The following is a 16,627-nucleotide window of genomic DNA, read 5'->3' on the forward strand; positions in this document are numbered from 1 at the left end:
AAAATGAGACAATCATGCTTGGAATATGGACTTCTCCCGGTCCCCAGCTAGGTTCTTCATCACTGTTACCTGGTATTCCAAAATAAAAAGGTAGCTGCCTTCATTAATGCATGTATTCCAGCTACCACGGAACGATGGCCTTTCCCATAGAAATGGCAATAGTTCAAAACTGAGCAGATAATCATTTCCTCACCAAATGATGATGTTAAAAGGTTCTTTATGGTAACATGTTGCACTTTTCTTTCCACAGGGCCATGGCTAGCATCTTGCCAGTCTTTATTTCCAAGTATTCTTCCAAACAATTATGAAATGGTTGTGCAGCTGAATTCTCCTTTCACTCTGAAATGTTCTGGAGATAGTGAAGTAAGCTGGCAATATCCAGTTCCTGAAGGCAACCACACTGTAGACATCAGAAATGAGGAGAACAACAGTGGCCTTTTTGTGGCTGTGCTTGAAGTGGCAAGTGCTACTGCTTCTCACACTGGATTGTACACTTGTTACTACAATCATTCTCAAGAAGAAGATGGTGAGGTGGAGGGAAAGGATATCTACATCTATGTGCCAGGTGAGTTGATTCATTTCCTTGTATCTATGATAAATTTTCCACAAGGGCTTTTGGATGGAGAAGATTGTGGAGCAACTCAATGTTATGATGATGGTTCTTCCAGCAGATGGAAATACTCACATTTAAGAACTACATGTAAATCCAGTTCAGAGCCCTTCTTATGTCTGGATTTTCAAAGCTCACCCGATCCCTTGCTGCAATCAAAAAGAAAGCCGGAGTAATCTAATGGGAATATATTTTGTGGGATTAGTCCAAACTTGACTTGTTTAGAAGGAAAGCTACATTAATTTAGTTCCTTTCCACATCAGCTTTTCTTCTGGTAACTGCTGCATGTCTCTTATGTGTGTAGCACAAAAGAATCTGGGCAATGTTAAGTTCATACTACCCAGAATCTACTGGGTCTTACCATCATTCCATGTGCAACCTACAGAATACCCAACCCTTCTGTGCTGGTATGCATCATGTGTGAAGGATGATAGTAGTTATGGGCAAATTATCATTCAGGGAAGCTTGTCTGCCATTACTGATATTTTCAATTAGAAACCTCTGATAAGCTTCCAAGGAATCCTGGGGTCCCCTAGAACACAATGCAAAAACCATTGCCGTAGATTGTATAGAATTAGGGAAGATGATTTTTAGAATTAGACGATTTTAGAATTAGGGAATCCATCTTGAATCCTTTCAAAACTATTTGGAGTATGCAGGTGTTTTTTTTATTTAGTTTCTGGAGACCATCTTAGTTTAGTTTCACCTTCATTTTACTTGTTAGTTTAGTTTCACATTAGTTATTGTCACATTAATTTTAATTTTACCTTCATTTTTACATTAATTTCAATGGAGACTCAGACTGTCTTCTAAGACTTATAGTGTTGTTGGTGTATTCAGTCCAAACGGCACAACATTTACAGGCATTCTACTACTCCCCTACCTGCCAAATTTCTCACAGATTGGTCAAAGGGACCCCATTCCAGAGGCAATTCAAAATTGCACACATTCTATACTTCCCATTGGTTTGAGTGGGAAATCTAATTGCCTTTTATCCTGTTTGTAACTTTTGTGTTTTTCAAGCAAATGTCATGAAAGCTGTGAGCATTCTTGATGCTTCCAGATGACCTGTTTACTGAGCATTCATCCTGATTTGTTTGCAGGGAGATTAAACAACATACGCTATTTAATGAGCATTCATTCTGATTTGTTTGTGGGGAGGTATGTGGGGGATGTTGCATCAAAACAAGAGTTATCCCACTTTCCAGTGGATGATTTCCCCATTGCTTTACTTATAGCAAAAAGTTCAATCCTTTGGGGAAGTGGGTTTGTTGCACAAGACTTCCCAATCAACTAGAATTGTGCAACCTGATTTTGCCAATATATGATTGAATCTCACCCCAAAATAGCAATAGTCTGGAAATGCTTTCTATTGCCACCATTCCCAGGCCATCAGACAGATTGGACAAAGGGTTCCAACTGATTATTGGAGACTTCTTGCAAGACATTGAGCTAATGTTTCTTTGCTTCAGGTTGGAGAGAGGGCATGTATTCTCAGTTCACAGATCTCTCCCTCCCCTCTTTATACCAAGTGTTTCAGAAATTTCTTCTTTTACAATGCAATACAATAAGGCAATACAATACAATACAATATTTAGTTTGCACTTCAAGCTGCATTTCTATCAACTTTGCACTTTCCAAAACAATATCAGAACCGAACACAGCCATCCTTTGATATTAGAAATTACTCAAATTTTGCAATGCAGTTTGCCAACCAGAAATGCATATATTAGGGGAAAGTGTGCATAAAAATGAATATAGGAGTGAAAATAACATACAAAAATGCATTAGATGGGGAGAAATTGCTTATGTGTACATTATTTAAAACCGCCTACAAAAATGTGTTTATTACAAGAAAATGCTGGAGAATTTAAATGAGGATTTTAAAAAAAAACAGTTTGCTGCAGAAATCTGGAGAAACATTGGAAATGAGAAATTAAGAGAACTGAAATTGACAGATCTTTCCATCCCTACAATACAATGCCTTCAATGTAAAACTAACACTAGAAACGAAAAAAGGTGCCCACTTTAGTTTCTTGCATTTGTTTCAGTTTATCCATTGCAAGTTATATGAAACTAATATGGCACATTAGTTTCACATTACTTTCTGAAACTAAGGCACATCTCAACCATTAACATAAATGGGGACTTAACAGCAGCTTGAGAACCATGAAGCATATGCGTTGCATTCCAAAGTGTGTCTTCCATGAACATAAGGAGAATCAACAAACAAATCATAATGGACTGGCCTGACAGAGATACTTAGGGCTTGATCCTGTCTAGTGCAGGGCAGCTATCTTGCCTTTATAAAAGTAAAGGGTAAATCTATACTGCAGTTTCACCATTGTTTAACAGGGCAGTTACCCTTGGAAGTATTACCCCACTAGTGTGGCATTTCTACTTGTCCAGAGGTAATTACCCTTTGCTTGAATCTCCCCCCTTCCTCCTGGCCCAGCCTGGAGTAAAGAACAAGCTGCCAGAGTTGCAGATCTTAAATGTCTTTTTGTTCTTTATTATTCTAATGAAAATGCCTCTTTCCATCATGAACAATATATTTGTCAAGGAAACCATATATTTCATGTTCCCCCTGTAAGAATTTTGAAAGCACAGGTGGAAGCCATTTTCTTTATTAAAAGCAGAACGCGTTTAAAGTCCATACACTGAAGCAATCCCAAGGCAAAAGGGATGGAAGAGGGAGGGGAGGTATGAGAACCCTATTGGGGGGGTGGAAGCGAATGCATTGGCTTTATGGAATGCAAGTTTATATGCTGCTATGTTTGAATGATTGTTACAAGGTCTCATAGTGCACATTACAAATTCTTTTGTTGGCTGGGTTCAGACATCCATATAGTCAATCACCCCCACCCCGTAAACTTGATAGAAGACATCCCAGGCTTGTAGCACAATGGTATTTATTTTTACAAGGCAGACTTTAATACTGTAAAAACTGGCTTTTTAAACATAAGCCTATCTTGCAATAAAATTGGAAAGACTGTGGGATGTGGTTTCTTTCTGTTCTTTCCAAAGAACACTTTTTATTTGCATTGCCTATAAACCAGGCTATACATACGCTGCACTAAAGAAGAAATGAACCAGTTCTGTTGTTCCCATTTCTGTGACAAGAAAAGCTGGATTCTGCCACCCATATAAATTATTTAAATTGAGCAAACTTGCATGATTTCTCTTAGTTGCATACTTAATTCTGGAAAACATTACTATGTGTTCTCTTTCTAGTAAGAGTAAGCAGCTGTCCAGAGTGGTGTTGAGCTGAAAGTTCTCCTATGGGAATTTTCAATTTGGATGTTAGGAGTTCAGGAAGTGAAAGGGTAGTTGAATCCCCTCTTTCAATTTGGGGTTGGGGAAATTTCAGAGATGAAACTCATCCCTGCCACCCAGACGTCCCCCTGGCCACTACGATTTTCCTTTCCCCAAAGTCCTTAAAGCAACTCTATATTACGGTTCAGTTTCAATGTTATGCTAAATCATAGTTTAGTGAAAGCTTCCCCAACCTGGTGCCCTCGAGACATTTTGGACTACAACTCCCAACATCCAGTGTTTTGATTATAGCTTTAATATGATTGCATTTTTTAAAATTGTTGCTGGCCACGCTAGCATTCTTCAAGAGGAATAATGGGATGGAAATTTAAGTCATCACTATTGTCATCTCTGACCACTGGCCATGCTAGCTGGGGCTGATGGGAGTTGTAGTCCAAAACATCTGGAGAGCACCAGGCTGGAAAAGATTGGTTTAGTACTAGGAGGCCAAGCCTCAAAGTGTCTGAGCAAAGCATCACACTTCTGCCAAGATTAACTTCACTTCTAAAGGATCTCATAGTATTACCTTTGAACTAGGGATCCTGAGCTGAAGCAAACTCTGGGTTGTTTAATATGCCAGCTGCAAAACTCATGGTTTGAAGTTGGTTAATTATGACCACTGTTTCACTCAGCCTTTGTACAGGGCACTAAAGTTCCTCCCTCTGGCCACTGGAAACCTTATTCAGCAATTTTCTGGCTTTGGAGGTATTTCCCACATACTTTCAAACATGCCTCAAAAATAAAGAAGCCCATTAAAAGCCATTGACAGGCTATTATGGGAAATAGAAAAGTAGTTCTTATGGCTTCAGTTCCCTCCATATGGCTGCTTGTCCCTGTCTTTGCACATACTAATGAAAATAACACACAAAAATGCATTATCTTGAGGGAAATTGCATACAAAAATGCGTATAATAGAAGAAAGTTGCACTAAAATGCTGTTGACTTTCCATGACATTTTTTTTTTAATTGCCAACTGATATGGAAATTTGGAGAGCCAAACTTAAGACTGGAAAAATGCGATTCAGAGAGAAGCTAACATTGACAAATTTGCCCACCCCTAAATTCTGCAGACCTCTCTAGAACGGCCCTCTCCCCAAGAAAGCTGCTGCTGGCCTGAACATGCTGGGCAACTCAAGTGAAACAAGCTCCTAGCAGAGGTGGATACAGGCCTCGCATAACTTGAATTGCCTGGTTATGTCAGAGTGCAATGAGGATGGCATCAACTTGCTGGGGTAAGAGAGGATTTTAATGGACATCTGTTGGAGCTGCTCTGCTTCACACACATGGAATACAGGATTGAGTCACAAGATATTAAAGTAACCACTCCTCTAGCCCTGTTGATGGTACAAAGCACCTCATTTTCCACAGATCCAGCTGTTCCCTTTGTTCCTACGTCCCCAGAAGATGTGTTCATCGTAATTACTGAGGAAGACAGGTCCTCCATCATCCCTTGCCGCACAAGTGACCCCAACGCTCAAGTAACTTTAATGAACGGTGAAGGGAAAATCATGTATGCCTTTTATGACAATAGGCAGGGCTTCATCGGAAACTTCTCTGCAGGCTCCTATATGTGCAAAACCACCGTTGAGGCAATAGAGTTCCTGTCTGATGAATTTTTCATCTATGTTTACAAAGGTATTTCTTTACATCCTTTTTCAATGGAAGGGACAAGTAATGAGTTTTACTTTCATGCCCTGAAGCATGTAATGACTGATATTTTAGGGTAAGGTCAAAGTAGCTGTAGAGTTTCAGAAATGGTTCCCCACTGAGCTTTTAGTGTTTTACTGTTCCACAAATCTATTCAGCCCAGATATAACTCCATATCCTCCTGTGACCCTACAACTCCACTCAGGGCCAGCCTTGCCAATAGGCAGAATGAGGCAGCCACCTCAGGTAAAAGATCCTGAGGGCCAAGGAGGTATAGGAGAACAGAGCTCTATGTGCCATGCAGCCTCCCTAAGCTAGCCTGCTGGCCTCAAGAGTAGCAGGGGACACAAGCCTCTTTACAGTATTGAATTAGGATTCAGCTGCCAGTCCAGCGAGCTTTTGTACACAGAATAGGGAGAGGCGCCATCTTACCTCGTGCCTCAGGCAAAAAAAGACTTTGGATTGGCCTTGACTCAACTGTTCTTTAGTATGAGGGTTGCATCGCTTATTTGGCAAAGTCACAACAGTTTGCAACATGTGAAATTAAGGAGTTGAAATAATTGGTTCCAGAGCAGGCCAGACTTTGCAGTCAGTAAGAGTAGATAGGAAAAATGAATGTAGGATATCCATTACAATGTGGAACACCTCTGAGGAATCATGTAAAAAGTTGAATGCTGTTTTCTGAAAGCACCATGGTTTATTTTAATAGACTTATTCTTGTGGCGTAGTGCAAAGGTCCCCCTCAACATTTACTCAGAGAAAATAGTTCAAAAGAAGCTCTGTAATGTGCAGAATCCTTCCTAAATGTGTTGATTTTTTTTACTGCTTCCAGCTCCATCACATCTTCATGTTGAGATTGAATCCCTCAAGACTGTGTATAAAACAGGAGAAACCATTGTTGTAACGTGTGTGGTCTTGGATAACGAAGTGGTGAATTTACAGTGGAATTATCCAGGGAAAGTGGTAAATAACCCCACTTTGTTGTTGAATAAATGACCAGAGAAGACTGTGGGTGGGAATTTTGTTATTGCTATTTTTAAAAAATGGAATATGGACAGATGAGTGATTTGTTGCATTACCTAGATGTCAAGAATCAAGAGTTTATTATTCGTAAACTTGCAGAACTTACAAGATGTTACAGGGAGATGGCTAACATATGAGGTTTACAGGAAGTGGGACTACAGTTATAGAGTAATAATACTCACTTGAACCTGGAAAACATAATATAACAAAAACGGAGTGTTCATAGAGCTGCCCACGTTACACTTCTGTTGATGAGAGAGTATAACTTCCTACAAACGACTTCCTGTCACAATCTGACAGGCCAATTCTTCTCTGAGGCACAGCACAGCAAACCAGTGGAGCTAGTGGGGCAGAGCAGCTTAAAGTGCTAGATTAGGACCAGGAAGACCTTGGTTCAACTCCTCACTCTTGTCACAAAGCTTGCTGCCTAACTTTGGGCCCTTAGCTCATCCCACCTCACAGACCTGTTGCAAAGATCCAAAGGAAGAATCCCATGCACTCCTTAGCAGACGGGTGGATAATTAATCACATTGGGTTGGAGCCAGTCTAAGCTGGTCACACTTAGGTCCTATGGAAATCAATGTGAAAAGTTTTGTATCTAACTTAAGTATCATTGATTTTGATGGGAACTAAGTGTGATGTATGTCATTTGGCTCCAACCCAATGTTCATCACAGCTATCTCAGCAGAGAAGAATAAATCCCAAATTGTCATATTTGGCCAAACGGAACTGAAATTAGATACCATGACCTTCAGCAGGCATAGACTTAAGATGGGGTCTCTCTAGTTCCATTCATGCTGATTCTGTTATTGAGAACATCTTACTTTTCTCCACAGCCATAAAGTGTCATGTAGATGGACAAGCAACACCATAACAAAGGTTTCTTGCTTCCCACCCTCCCAATTGTTATCTCACTGTTGGCTTCTACTAAACCTTTATTATAGACCTCCAAGAAAAATGTCTTGATTTTTGCCTAAACCGCACTTGCTTTAGTTTGCATATTCATCATGTGCTCTTGCTATTCTCCCCATGCTCTCAATTATTCCACCACATTTAAGGAAGGCTGTGGTTTGATCCATTAGAACATTTGCTTTCTTCTTGGAATATATTTATTCGCCAAAGAACCCTTCCTTTGACAATGCCCTATGTCACAACCCAGCTATCAGCCAGGAACTGAGGTGTGTGTGTGTTTGGTTTTTTTTGCCGGGTATTATGAATTTTGCTTTTTGAAAATCTGAATAAGTTATTGGAACAAAAGTCAGTAGCATCAGAACTTGGAAATAAATTCCTGTCATCCCAATTTGCACTTTTCCTTTTCACCATCATTTGCATTCAGTACTTTGGATGTGTTATGGATTTTTAAAAAATGCTAATTCTCGTTTTAGGCCTAAATTTTACATTCTTATGGCCTACTTTCCCTCTCTCTTTTTGTTTTACATTCACAGTGTAAAAATTAATCTGTAACTGAATTCCTTTGGCATACCAACCACGTTGTAGACCCGGCTTCCTTAAAAGTGCGACTACAGTCTTCAGCAGTCTTAGCAGGCTGTGCCAAGAGGTCATGGGATCAAATTTTCACATAAGCACTCTGCTCCAGCTAGGGCCATATGTGCATATAAGCAGCATAGCATATGTATCCCTGGCTGGAAGAGGAATTTCACAAGCAAATGAGGTAGCATGTGCGTATGATTATCCATTCCAACCTACCAGCACAGCTGTGTGTGCATCACCACAGCAATAGCACCAATCACCTCTTTGAGATGGGAAACAGAAGGATTCCATCCCCCCCCCAAACAGCGCATTGGCACTACTATGGATATCTAAGAGCAAAATTACATGTAAGGGTTAATGCACAGTGTGCAGCTGCATCTCAGCCTTTTCTTTATTTACTACATGAGGAGGGGAGGTTTATACATTCCCTACCCAGCTGTATTCGGGGGGGGGGAACCTGGCTCTCATGTGCAGCTATGAGGGTTAGGAAAAAATACTTTCCCCCTTATTGTTGTAACTGCATTGGGGGTGGGTGGGAGATTTTTTGTCTTGATCACAACTGTGAAAAGAAGGATTAAATCTTCCCCCTCTACATGCTGCACTCCTGATACCAATCACCCATCATGCCTGTTCTTAATGAAAGAAAAACACTCATTTTAAAACAGCAAAGTAATGACCATTTATTTTCTGAATACTCATTGAGATAAGGTCTTTGCTAATTTTGAGAAGTCTGTTATTTCATATATTTCTAGGCCACTTTGCATAGCAACTGACATAACTTACATAAAAAGAATAAATCACCATTCCAATAAAATATGATCAAATTAACAGCAGTTAAAACATTTCAAAAGCCAGCATCGCAACTATATAAAATTATTTCAAGCAGCAAAAAGAGCAATTAAAAACCAGCAACAATATAAACCATTAAAAAGCTCAGCACAACATCTTAAACAAAAGCAGCCTGGAGTAAATGGGTTTACAAGGCCTGTTTTACAAACCAGCACTGAAGGGGCCAAACATATGCCCCTTGGCATATATACAAATATGGAGCCACTGTCAAAAGGCTCTGTCACTAGGTAAGAAGCGAGCCTTTCAGGGGACTACCACTGTAAAGTCCTTGGCTCTTTGTCCCTATCCATATGACCTTGGGATGAAGATGGGATTTAGTGCAGGGCTTCCGAGCCAGTGTGGTGTAGTGGTTAGAGTGCTGGACTACGACCTGGGAGACCAGGGTTCGAATCCCCACACAGCCATAAAGCTCACTGGGTGACCTTGGGCTAGTCACTGCCTCTCAGCCTCAGAGGAAGGCAATGGTAAACCCCCTCTGAATACCGCTTACCATGAAAACCCTATTCATAGGGTTGCCATAAGTTGGGATCAACTTGAAGGCAGTCCATTTCCATTTTCCTCTGAGAATCTTTGTGAAACATGGAAACTGATTAAGGATCACAGGAATACCAGTTTTCTGTAGCTATGTTACTCAACCAAGTTTTTTGCTTCTTTTAAAATGCAGAAGAACAAAGGTATAATCTCACTTGAGGACATCAAAGTTCCAACCCAGAAGCTGGTTTACAATTTGACCGTTCCAGATGCATCAGTGAAGGACACTGGAGATTATGAATGTGCTGCTCGACACGTGACCAAAGATTTTAAGAAAACAGAAAGAGTTTTCATCACAGTTCATGGTACAGTCTGTTTCTAGTTCTTTGCTGTTCCCAATTGAGCATGCCAACAGCCTGTCATTGAGAGATACTTATGGAAACCTTTGTCCTCCCACAGATAAAGGGTTCATTCATCTGGAACCCCATTTTAACCCTATGGAAGCTGTCAATCTACATGAAGTTAAAAACTTTGTAGTTGATGTGCATGCATACCCAGAGCCAAAAATGTTTTGGCTGAAGGATAATGTGACTCTGATGGAGAATCTCACGGAGATTGTCACTAGTTCCAAGCAGATCCAGGAGACGAGGTAAAGAAAATGCTTGCCAAGGAATCTGTAGGTTTTAGGTGTCCCATTCTCCATTTGCAAATCAAAGTATCCCCTTGGAAATTGATTGTTCTCTCATTTGGAGACTCTGCAAGCCATTCTGTATCTATGAAAATGCCACTGGGCAGATTCTTGAGTCTCCAATTTCTGAACTACCCCTATCTTTTAGCATTTTAAACATCTTTCTTTTACCACTCTAACCATCATGTCTTTAATACAATTCACAATCATAAATCACTAATTGAAAAGAACAGAGCCACTATCGCCCATTCATTATATCTTGGTATCACTGTCATATACAGAAGACATTCCAGCAAAAAACAACTTCCTTTCCTTCCCCCTGTTTCACTCTCATTCATTTCCACTTACTGCCATGTTCCCTTGCAATCTGTCTATACCTGAACCTTTCTCTTCTGGTTCTCCTTTTTTTTCTTAATCTCAGCCTTCAGAGGCATTGTTAGGGGGTGGTCCAGGGGGCCCAAGCTCTGGGTCCTTTGAAATAAGCCCCAGATCTCCAGACCCTTTACCCTTTTTATAAAATTTTATTTATTTATTTTCCTTGAGGGCATACTAGCAAGATCTCAGCTGCCTACTATCTTAATTTCTCAGAGGAATAAAGACATATAAGCATATTCAAATTTTATGCAAATTTGTGTCATGGTCCTCTGCCCCTCGTCCTTTAAGTACCTAGCAATGCTCCTGATTCTGGTACATCTTTCACTAGTTCTGCATCGTATATGTCACACCTTTATGCATCTCTTTAATGTTCTATCCTCTCACATGGGATTCTGCAGTCTCTGATAGAACTTTATTTCTCTCTTGTGGGCACTCACGTATACTCCTTACAGTAATAATCACCCTGAACTCAAGCCAATACCCAACTTACGAGACCTTTCTTCAGCACCATGCAGGTTGTAAGAAGTCTTGCTTGCTTCTCCTTCAGATTTATTACAAGATGTGCAGTATGGGCCTATGGATGTTTACTCAGATGTAACTTCAGGTGACTTCATTCAGACTTATTCATAGGCTTACATGCTTACAGCCTGTTGTGTGCATGTTTACTCAGAAGCCAAGTCTCACTGGGTTGTATCCAATGACGTTGCACAGTTGACACTAAGGCTAAGAGTACCCTCATGTCAGCTCTGGAGGCTCCCCCAACCCTGTGGAGTATATTTAGGGGGTATAGGGGGTGCAGGGGGAGGGGGAAACCACTGAAAGTTGCTTTGCTCTCTGTTTTGCTGATGGAAGCCTTGCCATCAGCTGAGCAACACCATTGGATACAAACTATTGTGCTCAGTGAGGCTTATTCCCAGGTAAGTATAATAAAATTAGGCTGAAGTTCCATGCACAGAATCAGGCTATTAGAGAAATACACAGCCCCCTATGTAAAGGGTAGCACACATACTTTTCTTGCATAGTACATAATGTTTATCCATTTAAGTTTCACTGACGTTAATTATGTTCACTTAAGTTTCACTGAAATAGGGTTTAGGCTGTAATTCTATTCACACTTATCAGGGAGTAAGTCTCATTGAACTCAATGGGGCTTACTTCTGAGCAGACATTAAAGATGAACTGCACTGATGAGTACTTAATTCTCACTGATTACAACTGGATTTAAGTGCACTCAGCTCTCTGTGGTTACACCAAGGATGGCCAGATACAGGAGAGGATGGGGCTCCACTACTTTTAATAGTTGTGTAGTAAAGCAGGTGTAGATTCAGCAGGTGTAGATTACATGACAACCATTGACGATGCAAGAGCCCAGAAGTCTTTTGCATCCAGCTGCCCTAGGTGCAGTCCAGCTAAAGACACTGCAGGTATTGCTGATTGCACTGATCTAAGTGCAGTGACCTGAGAGTCAATTCCATTGAACAGGATTCATTTGTTTAACTACTTCAGCAATATAAAATGATCATTTATAACTTAATTAGAATATACAGTTGTACTATCTGGCATATTGATAAAACTAAAAACTATAAATGCATCACACTGCAATCCAAGTCCTTTTTGTGTGGGGCTGGGGGAGGGGATTGGACTGGGCGTCCCTCCACCCAGCCTTGCTAGCCTTTGCTGGCATGGGGCTTTCCCTTCCACCTGCTTAATGTATGGGAGGGCAGGTGGGATCCCTGCTGGGGGCAGCTAACAGAAAGCCCTGAAATGGGGCATTCTGGGGGAGGGGCTGAACCATTCTGAGATCCATTGGATCCCAACCTGGCCCCACTGTTGCCACATGATGGCACATTGGGTCTGATCTGGGTTCAATTGTTGTATCAGCTCCAGGCTGGCACAACAATTTGCCTGTCCCGCCCACCCCGACCAGTATGCACAGCAGGACTGTGGGGAGGGGGTAGTCCTATCACTCCACTAATCCCCACCAGGAGGTAGCTGGGTTTTTTAAGGACAAAAATGGTGAATATACCCTATTATAGTCCAGTTCCTACTTGGCTAGACTTCAATTTCTCACCAGAACACTGGCTCCTTTGGGAGGAAGGGTGGGATATAACTACTACTACTACTACCACTACTACTACTAATAATAGTAATAATAATAGTAATAGTAATAATAATAATAATAATAGTAATAATAATAATAGTAATAGTAATAGTAATAGTAATATTTCCTCTGAGGCTTTGGCACCTACAGCAGGTCTTTTGCAGCTTCTGCTCTATCACCTTCTGACCTTTTTATTGTCCAACAATGGAGAGCAATATGCTGCTTGTTTCTCACCCTATAACAATTTTGATGACACAATCATTTGAGAGGAGAGGTCAAAAAGTTGACTACAAGGTTGTGACCAAAAGACACTAAAAGTAGGATACTTGCTTCCAGTATCTCCCAGCTAGGTCAAAGATCATCACAGGTATGCGCACAGCACTTCATAAGCAACGTGTATGCTCCTTTCATAAAGATGGCAGCACCCTCTATGTGTAGAAATGCATCTGGCATCTGAGCCCTGCATATGTCAGAATTATCATTCTCTAATGCTGTATATGGTCTTCCATTTAAAAGCATTCTTCTCATTCTAAAAGAGAAAACATTTCACAGGAGTGTTTTCAAAGTTCACTCCAAAAAGTCCTTGGAAGAAAATGGGAAAAACCCACCCTCCCCTAATTTTTCCAGCCCCCCCCCAAAGGCCTTCACATCTCTAATCAGATCTCCCCATAAATATAAAATATTTGTTGATTTTTTGGCTTTAAAGAATTTCAGACTGATAGAAATGAAGAAATCTACACATGTAAATGCACAGGGAACAGAAATCAAGTTTATACTGGTCCATTCATCCTTACCATTCAGTCAGCCTGTCTTGTACACGCACATTGGTTTCCAATAAAGTTACCTCTTCTTATAGCTTCTAATTGTGCAGTTGTGTTGTTTTGGAAAATGACCATAATATTCTGTTTCAACAGGTACCGGAGTGTATTAAAATTAATTCGTGCCAAGGAAGAAGACAGTGGACGTTATACACTTGTAGCACAGAATGAAGATGAAACCCAAAGATATATTTTCACTCTTCTCATACAAGGTAAATCCATCAAATGGGTAAAATTAGTATTACAGCTGTTAAGTAGACATGAAAGTGATGTTATAGAGACTAGCGTCACCAGAACATGTTATGATGCATAGGCCAGTGAACAAATATGAACTACCAAGGCACAGGATATATAGAAAGTTCAGAATTCTAAGAAGTAGAGACTTAGACTGCAGGGGGGGGGGCACCTGTTTTTAAATCCTTGTTCAGCTGTGAAGCTCACTGGGTAACTCTGGGCTAGTCATCATCTCTCAGCCTCATCTACCTCAGGATGCTGTTCTCAGGATGAAATGCGGTGGGGGACCCACATATGCATCATGGCTGAGGTGGAATTTGATCCCAGGTCTCCCTGATCCAAGTCCAATGCTCTAGCCATTCCACCACACTGGTTCTCTGGGGGATTTAAGCAGTCTGGTTGTGCACATATGAACACAGATGGGAGAATAAAACTGTTCTTAGACTCTACCAATCAGACTGTGGTTGACACATCCCCACACCTATGAAAAATAATCACTGCACACAGTACTCAAGCATTTCAGGGGAAAGGCTAAATTAGAACCCTTCTCCCTGACATCTAGCTTTTTATATGCCCAAAGTCATCCAGAGAGATAATTCAATCATGTGATTCCCTTCCCTGCCCCCAATCTATGATACAGCCCAAGAACAGTTTGACCATCTCACCTGCTGTTTATGTAGATCAGGTTTGGGAACCTGCCCCTGCCCTCAGTATGGCCAACGGTCAGGGATGATGGGAGCTGTAGTCCAGCAACATCTGGAGTGTTACAGCTTCTCCGTAACTGGTGCAGACCAAGCCTAATTGTGCAGGATTGCAGCCTAGATCGCTAGAACTAGATTATTTCTTCCATGACTCCAACCATATTGTAAACCCTTGGCACAAATAACTGTTTGTACATAACGATCTGATCCTTAGAAGTAAAGTTCACTTGCCATTAATGTATTCAGCACCTGTCTTCTCTCAAGAAACAGCATGTGGTATGAATAATACTTCTGAAAATAGGAGTCAATAATAAGGAAAATTATCTAGGAACAAACTTGCTTGCTTGCTGCTGTCCATGGAAGACACTTTGGAGATTAGTTCAGGTCCAGATGCTGACATACTTAAACATCTGTTGTGCCTGGCTAACAGTCAGAAATGGCCCCTTCCACATGGATTTAATTTGGAGAGAGGAAGGGGTACATAAAAGAGACAAGGAATCACAGTGCAAAATGAGCATTTCATGGAGAACTTATTGTTGTGACCATTGTTCAGTGATGTTTAGAAAAAAGAGTTTTGGAAAGAGTTCATACAAATGTCTGCTGCACCCCATTCACCCTGCTATCAATCACTTACTTACTTATCCTGTTGTATTTATCATACTTGTATGCAACTCTTCTTCTGAATTGTTTGCATATGGTTCCCAAGCAGATTCTCATCCATACCTGCTTCAACAGCAGAATGGCTGTCATGTCATCTGCCTTCAGACCAGTCTGTTTTAGCTGAGACTGTAGTTCCTCAGTATTAGAGCACATGCTTTGCATGCAGAAGGTCCTATCTTCAGATAAAAGGACCAGGTAGCAGGTAACAGAAAAAACCACCCATTGCCTGAGTCCCCAGAGAGTCTCTGACTGTCAGATAGAGTAGATAATACCAGACTAGATGGATAAACAAATTGACCTAAAATACAGAGTGGCCATGTGTTCTATATAAAGGACAGGCCTCTATTTTAAAGTCTGTGAAGAGGAAAGTGCTTTGTTTGAAGAAGTCCTCTATTTCAATGGCTGACCAATCCAAGATAAAGAATCATTACAAGGGAGATCAGGAACATTGATGTTGCCTATCTATAGTTAGTACGTGGACAGCAGGTTCAGCGAGCACACTGGTCACAGTTTCCCCCACAATGGTGAGATTTATTGCCTTTCTGTTCGTGTTAAAGTCATTATTTCTAAATTTGCATCTACACATATAAACAGATGCACATTTTATGCAAATCTGTCCCTCTTTCATCCTCCTTCTTTAATAATGCATTTCCTCTTTTTTGGTCATGCAGAAGAAGCCACCCTATTGCCATAAGTTGGGGTTGCTTAGAGTTTGCGTTCAAAGCACCTCGAGGCCACTAGATTGGTGAAAGCTGATCTAGATGAACTATATAATATTCAAAGCAGAGCAGCAAGCTTAAATTAGTCAATTAACCAATTAAAGCTTAAATTGATTAATCAGTGAGAGCCAATTTATTAAGTGCAGACAAATTTTGATAAGTGGGACCATGAGCCTAGGGCATACTCTTTTTTTTTCAAGGTTGTTTTGGTTATGGTGTGCTACTATAACAAGGAATGAAAAATTATTTTAAATATAAATGATCTTTTTCTAACAATTAGTGATAGCTTTTGGTTATTAAATTGTAAGTTGTCTGAAAAATGCACCTTCCTTGGCTGGTCCACCAGAATCTGGCAAACAGCATTGTCAGAGAAATTAATCCATCATAGTAAGATTAGTGAGGGGAATGACAAAGCAGGATTGATGTATAGAAATTTTCAATCTCTTTCTGCCATATGTGAATTAGGGATTTCATTATCTTTATCCACTAGGGTTGCAAACCTAGTGATGAGATGTCACTAGTCCAACTAAGGATGCCCTAGCCCATGACACATAGAGAATCCTTCTCAAACCCTAGACTGTTTATAACTCCACTTGTAACATAAGACGTGCCAGGCTGTTTGCTCATTGCACTCAAGTTTTGGTTTATTGTATTGTTATACAAGTTAATAAAATATACTCTTTAAAAAGAAATAAACACACCCATGTTTGGTTTTGGCAATATGCCAGTGTATTTAAATGTAATTTATTGAAAGGCAATGACTAATCAACTAAAAACAATGAATCCATTTACAGTCTTAATTAAAAGATTTATTTAGTTATTTAGTTATTATTTGATTTATATCCCGCCCTTCCTCCCAGCAGGAGCCCAGGGAGGCAAACAAAAGCACTAAAACCACTTTAAAACATCATAAAATGAGCTATGT

The 16,627-nt window shown here is 40.4% G+C and overlaps 1 protein-coding gene across 3 annotated transcripts in view; it reads left to right on the forward strand.

Moving 5' to 3' along the window:
- PDGFRA (platelet derived growth factor receptor alpha) overlaps positions 1–16,627 on the forward strand; it is a 67,592-nt gene that overhangs the window by 21,105 nt on the left and 29,860 nt on the right. For all 3 annotated transcript variants that reach the window (XM_061583223.1, XM_061583224.1, XM_061583225.1), the window contains exons 3-8: positions 251–565; positions 5,294–5,560; positions 6,405–6,535; positions 9,600–9,771; positions 9,866–10,055; positions 13,485–13,600. In XM_061583223.1, the coding sequence (XP_061439207.1) occupies positions 251–565; positions 5,294–5,560; positions 6,405–6,535; positions 9,600–9,771; positions 9,866–10,055; positions 13,485–13,600 (1,191 nt within the window). The remainder of the gene's footprint in view (positions 1–250; positions 566–5,293; positions 5,561–6,404; positions 6,536–9,599; positions 9,772–9,865; positions 10,056–13,484; positions 13,601–16,627) is intronic.

This window comes from Rhineura floridana, chromosome 9 (assembly GCF_030035675.1).
Source record: "Rhineura floridana isolate rRhiFlo1 chromosome 9, rRhiFlo1.hap2, whole genome shotgun sequence".
NCBI classification, from domain to species: domain Eukaryota; kingdom Metazoa; phylum Chordata; class Lepidosauria; order Squamata; family Rhineuridae; genus Rhineura; species Rhineura floridana.